Raw genomic sequence first — 13,324 nt, 5'->3', positions numbered from 1 at the left:
CACTTCTACTCCCAGATGGTGAGTGGGAAATGTGAAATACTGCTTGTCCCTGATGTATTAGTGAAAAGTGTATGCATTCTGTATAGCGTTTTTGCACTCTAGAAGTGCAACTCTGAGTAGAGAGACTCATTAGTAAAGCTAAGCATTCTTATAAATCACTATTTATTAGGCCAGAATTCTTACAAGTCGTGAGCATTACCTGTAATTTATTCTCAGTCTTACACATTAAAAATCATGGGTTGTGCAGCTCTTCAAAAATGTCAGTCAGTGCAAGTTCTGGAAACTTTGTGGGGGTGATTTATGTGTATTACAATACTGTCTGTAGGCACTTGAGGAGAAAGGCAGCAAGCTGAGCAAACATGTTACCTTAGCAAATAGATACAGAGGACTATCGATATAAGATGCACGAGGACTGCAGGAGGAGAACTGCCAGTGTGTTTACTGCAGTAAAACCCCCAGACACACTGAGAGATAGAGACATATTTAGTGAGTGTTAGGCAAAAGGCTTCAAATGGGTGACTTAATGGTTAAATTCAGTGTCATTCAAATCCCAAATTTGTCAATGACTTCATAACAATTTATCAACCATCTGCAATATCTGAAAGAATTATCAGCAAAAAAATCACTGACAAAAATATTGCATGAGCCCTCTACTGAAGACCCGATCCAATGATAGTTTTTGTTTTGGCTTTGGACCAGCTGAAAGTACTGCTCCACTGGATTGGATAACATCTTGACTTTACACTGTGAAATGTCACTCAGAAATGAGTAAGCGTAGGAAATGAAATAGCTGTCGCTCTGTCTATTACATGGACAAATAATTGGATAAAAGTTCATGCCCGGCTCCTGCTGAGCTCTCCAATGCTATTTGTTGGTTTTGGACTCGGGTGTTTTTTCAGGCCCAAGATCATTTGAGAAGTACACATAGTTGAATTGCCCGGGGTGAAATAAAAGGCCACTTAGTTGTTGTTATTTTCGGTCAAGGAAGTAATTTAATTGATTTATGGTGACAAGAAAAATATACCTAAAATATAAACTAAGCTGTTGAGGTCAAGTAACATTTCAACACTGAACCCTTTCAAAAAGGATCTTTATAGGGGATCTGGCTTTATTGATGTCTGTGCCTCCACATCAGCAAAGAAAGAAATTAGTATGTTTACAACTAAAATAGTGCTATATAATCCCTATATACTGTATATATATATATATTATAATAATGCCTTTAATCATCTAAGGCTCAGATGCCAGAACTTTAAATGGAAAGAAAGAAGATTGATCATAACATATAGTTCATACTGGATACATAGCTAGGCAATACATCCTAACATAGTGTAATGTGTTATTCATTTAATATTCATCCATCACATATACAGACCCTGCTGTAGCCACCCCTTAAGATAAGCAACAACAAGACTAAACTGACCTGTGTGTCCAGTAACGGATGATGCCTTGCCCTCTGACGTTCCTTTGATAGTCTGTACTGTTATCAGATACTCAGTGCCAGGGAGCAGACCTGTAAAAAAACACATATACACAGAGGATCCTTCCATAAAAAAGATAAAAAGATAAAAAAACACACACTGTGGTAATATATTACATAAAGGGTACATATACACATACATAAATACATACAAACAAACAAATTACTTTCCCATATTACAGTACATAAAGGGTACATACATAAATACAAATAAACATACAAATGACAGACAAATGTTTGTTCCAGTGTTTCCAAAGGTATATATTGTGTCACTTAGTGTAGGGTTGGTTAAGACCAATATTTGTGTTCTTTGACTCAGCTGTAGTGTGTGAGGGAATGTAAGAACACAAGCAAACTCACCCACGATGGTGTGCTTGGTTCTGGCCTCTGCACTCATGGCCACAGTCTCTGTCCCTTCTTCTCCGTCCGGACTGGCATGGGTTAGTCGGAAATGATCCAACTCTATGTCGGGGTTCTTCCAGTCCACCTGGATGGAGTCCTCTGTCTGACCCAACACACGGATGCCGCTAACAGAAGACAGCTCTGTATGCAAAACAAATAAATAAACAAATTGTGACTGTAACAGTGGTAATAGAGCACTCAAGTAATACACTGACAGACAAATAAATGCAGTCTGAGGAGGCTGAATCAGTACGACATGTTGTGGACAGGGCCAAGTCATTATCTCTGTGTACTGAGCAAAATGCACTGTGTAGCAACAATCGTTCTCCTCAGGTCCTCGTAGAGGTAAAACTGCTCAAACAACACTCCTGTGTTTAAAACACAGTTGATATGGATGCAGATATATGTCATTTGAAATCTCTGGAAAACGATACGTTAGGAAGGCGATAGAAATCAAATTCTCAGTTCCACTGGTGGTGAAGTGCAGTCAATGTGAGCTTGCTGTTGTCATGGACCCACTATATTGCTGATCAGGCAATGAGGCCTTGAAAACGTGTTTTTTAGATATATGTGTGTGGTACTGCTGAAATAAAGTACACCCCAGACTATTGTAATGTTTTCTTCCTAAAAGTAACAGCCTGTTACTGTACATGGCTGGAATTTGACTGTGTCAATGTGATGCCCAGCTTCTAAGGTAGTTCTTCCTTCAAGACTACCTATTTCAGATGTCATCAAGTCTTGAGAAATGTCATCACTCATCAATGTAGGCTACTCCTTAATCAATGTTACACCTATTCATTTATTTTCACAGGAAAACAATTGTTGTCCCAAGATATCAAACTGATTTTCTCAGATTGAATGGAGCTTAGGGGTTTTTACATTGTCACTGCTTGTTAGCATTTGAATGACACATGTTAGTCATCTTTGGATACCCAGTGAGTGGCACTCTTCAGAATCACTACCCTTTCAGTTTGCAATTTACGTATGCAATGAGGAGATAGGGTTGCATGGCCCTGAGGCCAGCGTAACCATGGGGAAAGTCCACAACAGACCATAATGCTTCTTCACCAATATCAGCAAGATATCCTGAAACGGAAATAGCTGTGTGTGTGGTATCATTTTTTAGAGCAAGACAGACAAAAATAGACATTGAAAAAAAAAAGGCATAACAACTAGTGCATTGAGCAGAGTTGAATAGACAGGCAAGCAAACTGCTCTCACAGCAACAAGGCAGGCTGGGAAACACGCGCGTTCAGCTGCTGAAGTTGTTCACAGCCTTGCCAAAGATGATTCAATTGATACCAGCTGTGTAGATAACAACTTCAATAGCTGTTCTGGGGCTACCGGAGGCTCATAAAGATGTGGAAGAGGATGATGTGGGTCCATCAACTGAATATATACCCTGGCCTTGCACTTTGTACACTCTGTGAATTACACCAAGGAGAAACGGGAAACAGAACGTGATTTGGTTTTCAATACACTGAATGGCTGAATTTCAGTAAACTTTTGCTGACTGTAGGATTTATTTTCAATACCCACTGGATGCCTTTCACAAAGCTCTTCCTGTCTGAGACATATTTGAGGACAGCCAAGAGAAAGGGGAAAAAAGACTCTGTTAACACGTTTTGCATCTCAATGCTAAATAACACTGTTGTTTTCTCTGGTGGCAAGACTATACCCCAACCATCTGAAAATGGTTGCATATGTGGAAGTTAAAAGCTTTTACCAGAAACTGTCCCATCCAGTTCGGGACAGTCAGTTCATCATATCCAGATGAAGAGCACATTCTGTATTCTCCCATAAGAGCTGAGCCCACAGAGGGTTTCATAGCGGGCCACATCACAGAGCACTCCCGCAAGGCACATCTCCCAACTGCATCTGTAAGTGGTCCACCTTCCCATAAAACGTGTCTACTGCTTCCTTCTGGTTTTAATTGGCTAAAACCAGTGTGATTTAATGATTCACAACCCATCCGTCAGCAGATTAATGCCTTGCACGGAAGGAAGTTAAGCAGCTGCATGCTGCAGCCTTTCGATCCCAAATGATTAAGCTATAAGCCTGTCTGGCTGAGTTGAGTGGCGCTCTTACCTGTAGCGGCCTCTAGACTGACAGATTCACTGTTGATCTCCTTGATAACAGCATACACCTGTACAACGTAGGTGAGCCCCGGGACAAGGCCAGTGATTAAATAGGAGTTCTCTGTGTTGGGGACATTGACGGTGATGAGCGCCCCCTCGTCGCCCTCTGGGTGGTAAGTCAGCACATAGTACTCGGCTCCTCTGACGAAGTCCCATTCCACCAGCAGAGACATCTCGGTGGCCTCCAGCAGACGCAGCTCTTTGGGACCCATCACTGTGAGCGAGAGGAACCAAACACACGGGTGCAGTCTTGTCAGGTTTATGTTAAAGCAACACTATGCAACAATTTGCCACTTTTTTGAGGTATGCTTTTATTATGCAACTAGTATCGTTATTATCTTCCGATTAATTTTGATGGTATATTATCATGTGGCTTGTTCCCACAGGTCATCCAGGATATGCACAGTATAGTTCTGTGTTCTTGGTTTGAACATACAGCAAAAATGAGACAAAATCAGACAGATCTTTCAACGCAGAGAGAAAGCTTAGAGGAAGAGCATCAGGAGGGCTTCAATAACAAGGCCTCAAGCCCTAAGGGGACAGGCAGTTAGCTGTCAGGCGAGAGCGAAATTTCCACTCAGAGCCTCCCCTCGGGGGCATAGGTGGAAAATACTGAGACGGGGCAAATTCAAAGAAATACAACAAGGGGGGAAAAGTGGAATACACAGGAGTGCTCGAGGGAAATGGGTGCTGTGGAGACCACATGAACCAGGAAAGAATGCACAGAAGTTTTGGACATTGTTCCACATGGCGAGTGGCAGGAAGCTGAATGTTTTCCTAAAGTTCAGCGGGAGCCAATCCATCCAGTGGCAGTTAATACGCCTGTTCCTGCCGTGCTTTCCAGGTACTGCCAGTAACAATTTGACTCTTAAATAATATTTCAGAAAGGCCAACGGGACAAATAAATTAACATCTAAGACGTAGAAAAAAACCAAGTACCGGAAATTCGTGTCACGACTGATTGATAATGAGGGGAGCACATTTTGAAAATGAAAATTACAATCATAACAAAATCATGTTTGGACTTAATAAAGAGTAACGTAAATCTGCAGCACTGCATTTCAGCCAGAAAGACGTCGCCATGGTGTTAAAAACATTTTCGAAAACATGAATGGGCTTTCAATCAGCACAGCTCTGCTAATAACATGTATAGTCAACTAAAAAAGAGTGTCTTTCTGTATTGTAATTTACATACTTACACGGCATTTAAGCTTAACCATTGGGAACTCCCATCACATATATCACTTTTGTAATAGTACTGGAATTTCTAATAAGAAGCCCAGTTATCACAATAGTAGTAATAGTGGTTATTTGTGGTTTGTCTGCCACTGTGGAAAGAGTGCTGAGAGCCAGCTCAGGAGGAGGCCTGACACACTAACCAAACTAAATCCCTCACATCTGCTAGGGTTTGATCGCACTTTGAAGACCTCTGAAAAATCCACCAGCTCTTCTGAGGCAAGGATGAAGATCAGCCTGCGATTTTTCATTTGTTAGTTTATAGTCTTATTATTACTGACAATATATTAGCTCACATTCAACCTAAAGTTATGCCCTTCTGGGAGAGCCAACCAATTTCTGAGTAGGCATACGGTATATTGAGTGAGATGAAATAAACTAACAACATACTTAGGACGTGGGTAAAAATGTTGTTTTGTTGGTGGTTTGAAAAGAATTTTGTTTAATGGCATGCAACAGTGGATGCTATTGATGGGAGAGCTCTCTCACATTGCGCAGTTTGCTACAGAAGTACATACCGATGTGGGCTTGTTGCATTTGGATTTGATTTTTCATTTTCACTTTAACAAACATATTCTCTTGCTAAAGTATCTTCCCTGGCAGTGTTTCTGTCCATCTCCAAACCACTGGTGATCTACATAAACTAAAACAGACCAAATGTGTGAATAATATTATATGAAAAACTTCAAAAGTTCACTCTGAAGTTTGCTTGAGGTGTGAAATGTTTTATATTATAAAACATTTCACATTTCTGGGTTGAGACAGTTTGGCAGAGAAGACTGTCCAGAACCCCACTTCCCTGACACAGCTTTTTTGCTTTTTTTTTTTGGTCTTTGACTGATCTCAATTACACTGTCTCTCAAATTGAAACTCGTTATCCTGAAGTGTAAACTCAGATCTTCCACTCACTGAAATGTCTACCATGAGCAATATTGTCTTTTCTGATGAGCCTGACCTACACATTCCAGTGGGGCTGCCATATCTCTGAAGGATCTCTCACTCTCTGCCACTAGCTGTCAATCAGGGTCTCTAAGGATAATTTGAACTGGTGGACTTGGTTACTACATGTTAAACTGAGATAGCCGACAATGACTTCTGCTGTCAATTACCTGTCATGTGAGCAATCATTCATTCATTCTGAATAGCAATAAGCTGAATAGCTTCCTTTCTATACAGGAGGACATAATGGTGCTTTTATCATTGATCTTTCTATCCATCCGATCCAATCATTGTCTCTTTGTGTAGGTCAATGTGTCTGTGCAATTCCTGTGCAATATAACTTACTTAACATATAGCAGTTCTACTACACAAACAAAAAATATGAATAAAACTTTACCCATGGAGCAGTCGTCGCCAAAGAATCCCTCATCGCAGATGCAGCGTCCATCCACACAACGGCCATTTCCGACGCAGTCGTTGAGGCACCGCTGGACACTGCAGTCCTCCCCTGTGAAATGTGAGAAGCAGACGCACTTGCCGTCCACACAGTGGCCCTTGTCGTTGCAGTTGTCGGGGCAGAGGAGCTGGCTGCAGTCGTCCCCACCGTAGCCGGCGTGGCACACGCAGCGTCCGTCCACGCAGCGGCCGTTGTCGTTGCAGTCGTCAGGACACGTCGACACGGAGCAGTCAGGACCCTGCCAGCCCGGGTTACACAGACAATTACACGTGTCGTGCTGGAACGTGCCATGGCCACTGCAGCTCGTGTCCATGCCTGGTGATAGAAGAGTAACTCTGTTCTGAACTGTTCATGAAAAGTGACCAGTCTCACACCAGAGTGGTACAGAGGAGTAGTAGGCTACACCAGAGGACTACACCAGAGCAGTACACCAGAGCAGTACACTAGAGTAGTCCTCAAGGCTCATGAGGTCTTCTGGTGAAGTACACTATGTGATGGTGAAATCACACGATATTGCTGATAATACATATAGCCATTTCACGACTGCTTTTATTACACACAGTAGGTGCACAGCACGCAGATCAAATTGTGAGATGAGTAACAGCTGGGGCTTTAGATCAGAGAAATATGACACACAGTCATAACTCTTATATACTCAAACACGCGCGCACACACACACACACACACACACACACACACACACACACACACACACCACACTCTTACGCACATACACAGAAAGAGAAGAGACATGTGGCTATTCAACTGTATGGTTTCAGTGTGGTCTGTGTAATACCAGTGAACTTTTCTCCTGAATCCATGCACATACCTGCTGATTTGCAGCAGCCCTGGGCACACTGGGCTTTCAGGAAGGTCACCTCCTCCTCTAAGCCGTTGACGCGGTAGAGTAGGGACTTGAAGTCCTCCGAGTCGGCACAGCTGCACGAGGGTGTTTGCAGGCGGATGTTGTGCTTGAAGACGACGTCGTTCTCTCCGTTCACAGTCAACTCCTGCATGGCACCCTGGGAGTCAGTGTTCTGGTCAGTGGAAAGGATGGCCTGAGACCCCACCTTGCAGTCTGTGCCAATCTTGTAAACATGGCTGAAAGTGACCCCCTTTTCGGGCCCCTGGTCCTCTGCCACAGTGAATAAGGAGATGGCGAGAAGCATCCCCATCAAGAGCAGGATCCTTCCCAGAGGACTTAGTCTGGTCACCATCGCTGAGGAGAAAGCAAGAAAACTTGACTTCACTTCACTCTCTTTTTAGCTCACCAAGTCTCTCTATACCGCTTAAATAGACAGAGTAAGGAAATCTGCACAAAATATAATTCAAACACAGCTGCCATCACTCACAGACATATATCACACCAGATGCCTGCAACGTGCAAAAAACATAATCAAGGACTTATGCCATCCAGGCCATGATCTGTTCACCCTTTTGCCATCTGGAAGGCGCTACAGTTCCCTCCAGTGTCGCACCTCTAGACTCTCTAAGAGTTTTTACCCAAGTGCCATTAAACACCTAAACAATTGACAGCACCCGATCCCCCACCCCCCCCACCATCCCCAATCCCTTCTGTGCCTGATCGCCTTGAGGACGTCACTGGGAGAGATTGACATTGGTGATGTGTTTGCTGTGGAGTCCCCCTCCCCCTCCAGCAGCTGCTGTTTTATAATGTACAGTAATCATGAGAGAGGTGTGTGCTCTGCCCTGCTCTGCTCTCCTCTCCTCGGCCTGGCCCCCAGCTCCACCCCCCTGTGCTGGATCACCTGCTTATGCCCAGTTAGTGTGTATGGCCGTAGTCTGATTTACATGTGTCGGTTGTGTCCTGTCGTGGATTGCATTAGGAAATTTATATTTGGATGAAATATCTGTTCATGTGGCATTTGTTACAATAAATATACAAAAGACAACTTGAAATCAATATTCTGTAAGAACACGCGTCAGCCATAGGACTCCTCTTAGTTTTGTTTATTGGAAACGGACCTACATTTTCATCTCTTCTCTGGGTTTTAACACCCTTTGGACTGTCTTCTTCTTATTTTTAGTTATTTATTTATTTATTACTGTGCATATATTGTCTTGCTGTCTTTTGTCTTAGGTGTAGTTCATGTTCCATGCTTCATGTGTCTTGTTATGTGTCACCACTAGGGGAAGTGGAATTGAATTTCGTTGTCACTATGTGCAATGACAATAAAGGCATTCTATTCTATTCTAAATACCGCTGCAACAGACAAAAAGGTAAAAAGGGGGGAAATGGTTATCTTATCCCTTCATATTTACTTGTGCAACACTTCAACCTGGGAAATCATCAGGCAAAGTCATGTGAATGTGTAAATGTTTTCCATAGCCATAGTGCTTAATACAAGGCCTTATTTTTCTTCTGGTCACGTTCTTTTTTCCGAATCGGGGTTTCCCCTCCATGTTAAACATACGGTTAAGATTGATATTCAGGACATCACATTATGTTTAATGGAGCAAGTTTGTTTTACAAGAGGAATATAGATCTCCCAACTTACAGCGGAATGTCTGCTGTCTCTCTGCTTCGCTAGCACATTCTATCCAAACCATTAATTACATGGGGGCAACCACAGGGGACTTCAAGGAGCATGGAACGCTTTGAATGGAATGATGTCATTTCTAGTAGCAGTGATGTCATTCCATCCTTCTACCTCATTGAGAATAAGAATTAGACACGATCGATGAAACCTTTAATGAAGGTCACTGGAAAGTATTCTCCAGACTTTTCAAACCGCAAACATGCATAAAAAACGATCTTCCCAAGGGTGTCTTCAGGCATTAAGATTCCTGAAGACTAGTAACTTACTTATTATAGGCATGTGAATTTGTGTGGTCTGAAGAAAGTTAAATCTTCGCTGCAGAGCTGCCTGCAGTAAGTTGAGATGCCACGGTCCCGGAGTTAAACTCGGATTTCACAGCAGTGGCAGACATCTTGCTGATGAATTGCTGTGCCTGCCTTTGCAAAAGCAGTCAAGCATAAAGGATAAGCCTATAGGACTGTCGCATTTGCAATGGTTCGAACCGCAACCTCAGTCAGGCAAAACATTTGGGAAGCAATTTTTTAAACTGCCCCACATGTCCTAAATACCCAATGTACCTAGCCAACAAAGGATGAAGGAATAAAGTCTGTCAAAATGTCCAAATGAAACCAGTAAAGTGGCAGTAATATTTTGAGAATGTCCTCTTATTTTCTATTAGAGCGGAGCACGGCATGGATATCTATATTTACAGCACCCAGGGTGGCCTGCTGTGGACATCAGTGTAAAGATGTTTCTGTTTTAAATGCATGTTATTTCCTCATTAACTGAAGGGGCATTGCTTTAATCATGGAGGAATGCAGTGTATGCACTGGTATCTGTGGATAGGATAAAAACATTTAGCAACACACACATGAAAGAGAGGAGGAACAGATGTGAAATAATGAACTGGGAGAGGGAGATGACCAGAGACTTCAGATCTCCCGACAGAGAGGTGGGGAATGTCAACACAAGAATATGCCAACCATCAGCTCACATAGGCGAAGGCATAACCTACGCTAGTAGGTTGCAATATGCAAGATATTATATGGATGTTTCTGATTATTCCATTGAGTCTGTCGACCAAATCTGCTGCCTTTAATGTTGATTTTGCTTTCAACCTTTAAAGTAAAAAACATGTCTGTCATTCAACTCAGGAAATGAAAAGAAAATGGTCAAAACAGTACGCCATAGGCTTTCTGAACATCTGATCAAAAAAAAAAGTGGCATTATTCGGAATGACTGACAGGAGGAAGTATGTGTCCTCTTAAAAAAAAGACATGGTCAGCACGCGTACAAGTCCACATAGATCTTCCATAAAGGGCCCTGTTTATTGCTCACTGTGCTTTTTATTCAATGCTTGCTTTCCCCCGTCTTTTATTTCTCTTGGAAAAGGCTCCTCAGATACCTGCCAGTGTTTTGCAGTCATGGTTGCTACTGTGTGTGGAAGAGGGCGAGAGGGGGGAGGGGGTAGGGGTGTGTGTGTGTGTGGGGGGGGTGGGGGGTGGGGGGGGTGCAGGGCAGCGCTCCACTCTGCAGCCAGAGTTTTTGGAGAGGATGGTGAGTTCACTTGGTTTCCACCTGGCCTTGTGGAAAACAGAGTGTGTGCTGTAGTGGTCCGGCGAGCAGAGAGTGGTCAATGCAGACATGTCCCTCAGAAACAGCCTCTTCTTTCTCTTATAAACCAGCCACAACTCAAGTACTTATTTGTATAGGAGTACTGTGCTATAACACAAGGCCGTAATCATAATATTCTGTACTTGCCCCCTTCAATATTCAACAATACTCAAAATCACTTGTAATCACAAACTGAAAATGGTATGCTAAACGGTTAAATAACCGACAGAGAAAGAGATTGCAGAGGTGAGATGATCTCAGTTAAGTGAACTTCACAAACTGAGAATACTGTACAAAGAATTGCAATTGAATAAAAGTGGAAGATATGAGATGATCCACTGCCTTCTCTCTCCACCCTTCATCTGTAGCATTTGATCAGTGCTCTTTTTAAGTTGAACTAGGGTAGTGCTTAACTACTATTGTTACATAGAATAGAATACATTCTATATGTAAGTATCCAAAAGCCCATTGTGTAAACAGAGAGGGTTAAAGCGGCTAGTAATCAAGGATCTTTGGTGTAAAGTTAAGATCTTAAGTTAGTGCTTAACTACCACCACCCCCCAACCCCCCCGCCCAAACACTGGTCGTTGATGTTTTTTGCATTTAAAATTAATTTACAGAAATAAAGAATAAGGGTGTATTGGACTGAATTCATCACAGTGGAAGGACACCATCTGAACACTACACAGAAACGCCTTCAGTAACTCACCCCCACTGTTCTTATGGCCAACACTCTCCCTGGACCCCAAGGCCATGTTGCTTGACATCTCCTGCAGAGCCACAAGCTGCCATGGTCTTGTGATGGCACCAGTCTGTTAAGTAAATCTGACATCACTGCCTTGTGTGTCTGTGACAGTTTGTCAGCCATAAAGTGGTCAGTAAACAGCACTGCTCAAGCCAAAGCTCACATCCTGGCCACTGGAAGAGTCTGATTTTCAAAGCGAGGCAGTGTACGTATTGTACACACGTCTTCCAGTGTGGGGAAGAATGGGGGGGAGTGTCCTCTCCACTACTCAGTAACTGCTCTACTAATGAGATGCACTTACATTTCTGCACCGGGACTGAGCACCATTCCAGCAGGAGGAGAGGGCGGTGCTGGGGGGGGGGGGGGAGGGGGGGTACACAAGGCCAGACATCCTATGTTTAATGCCTTCTGCTCTCCTGAGACACATTAACGGACAAAGCCAGTCTGTTCCTCTGTGTTTTTGAAGTCGTATTCGAGTCGCACCATCAGAGAGAAGACGAAAGGATTTACTGATGCTGGAAAAAACGAGGTGGTTTAGGGAGCAGAGGAGAGGAGAGGAGAGGCGAGGAGAGGCGAGGAGAGGGAGGAGGGAGCCCCAGTCTCGATTCTTCTTAAAGTGCGGCCACAGACATGCAACCCGTGCGGAGTTTCCTCTCCGCTCTGAACGCTGCAGAAGCTGAAGGCAATTATGAGTGAGTCAGAGCAACAGCTTCATATCCCCTGCTCAGACTGCCGGGCTGCGCACCCAAACCACAGAGGCCTTGATAAGGTTACGGCCAGGCAGCGTTTAGCCCAGTGACCTTATGTAACGCTCACTCACGCTAACTGTATTTTATAAAGCGTCCTCTCATAGCCAGCAGCAGGCAGGTCAACAGCCACATCTGGTGCTCATTTTGATCCAGGCTACCGATTAAAACGGCTACCAGCACAGCAGCACTTTCACTCACACTATCAGACCAGGACCATGTAATGCAGCGTGATGTTCCTAATGTGTGCGTGTGTATGTGTGTGTGTGTGTGTGTGTGTGTGTGTGTGTGTGTGTGTGTGTTGGGGTGGGGATAGGGGGGTTGCATGTTGAAGTGGATTTTCCGAGCCAGAAATACACGGAGACAGACGGACGCAGTCAGCAGATTTCTTGTCTCACCTTTGTTCACTCCTCTGTCCCTAGCGCCAAGCTAATAGTCCCAAATAAAGGAGCTTTAATACAGCGCCTACAGTGTGAAGTCAGGAGTGCAGTGCAAGGAGTGTGTGTGGCACAGGTACTATACTCACAAACGCACAAGACACCAAGAAAATGCCCACAAATGTCCCATGGCTGGAACTATCACTAATCTAAGCACCTAAACATCCAAACATACCATGCATACATTATATCACTCTTGATTTTATATGTTATGTAGCATTGCAAATTTTTATTGGCTTTTATTGGATTTCCTGGTGGTCATCAATAAAAGACAGTGCTCACATTTGTAAGTAAGGTTGGTTCCCTTTCATCCTTGGTGAAATGTGTAATACATTTAAACAATAATAACATTTATAAACATTTATAAAATCATTTTTCATCCAATGTTCTGATGACTAATGAAGAATCCATTTCTGAGCACCTTGAGAGGCAAAAGGGTCTCCCATTGCAAATAAATCTTAATAACTGCAGCCATTCAATAAATGAGATAATAAAAGGAAATTCAGCATTTTAATAGCCTTTTAAAAATGTCACAGGAGTCAAACTAATAACCTGACTGAAAACTTCTGTGATTCTGAATGACATTTGAT

The 13,324-nt window shown here is 43.1% G+C and overlaps 1 protein-coding gene across 6 annotated transcripts in view; it reads right to left on the bottom strand.

Annotated features, from left to right (window-relative positions):
* tnn (tenascin N) overlaps window positions 1–13,324 on the bottom strand; it is a 31,946-nt gene that overhangs the window by 18,241 nt on the left and 381 nt on the right. For all 6 annotated transcript variants that reach the window (XM_042099960.1, XM_042099970.1, XM_042099982.1 and 3 more), the window contains exons 2-6: window positions 7,482–7,871; window positions 6,593–6,967; window positions 3,971–4,234; window positions 1,841–2,023; window positions 1,424–1,513 (exon numbers count right to left, since the gene is read on the bottom strand). In XM_042099960.1, the coding sequence (XP_041955894.1) occupies window positions 1,424–1,513; window positions 1,841–2,023; window positions 3,971–4,234; window positions 6,593–6,967; window positions 7,482–7,869 (1,300 nt within the window). In that variant the 5' untranslated portion in view covers window positions 7,870–7,871. The remainder of the gene's footprint in view (window positions 1–1,423; window positions 1,514–1,840; window positions 2,024–3,970; window positions 4,235–6,592; window positions 6,968–7,481; window positions 7,872–13,324) is intronic.

Source organism: Alosa sapidissima, chromosome 1 (genome assembly GCF_018492685.1).
Source record: "Alosa sapidissima isolate fAloSap1 chromosome 1, fAloSap1.pri, whole genome shotgun sequence".
In the NCBI taxonomy this organism is placed as follows: Eukaryota; Metazoa; Chordata; class Actinopteri; order Clupeiformes; family Clupeidae; genus Alosa; species Alosa sapidissima.
The sequence above is the reverse complement of the archived record's forward strand: the minus strand, read 5'-3'. Positions and strand labels throughout refer to the sequence as shown.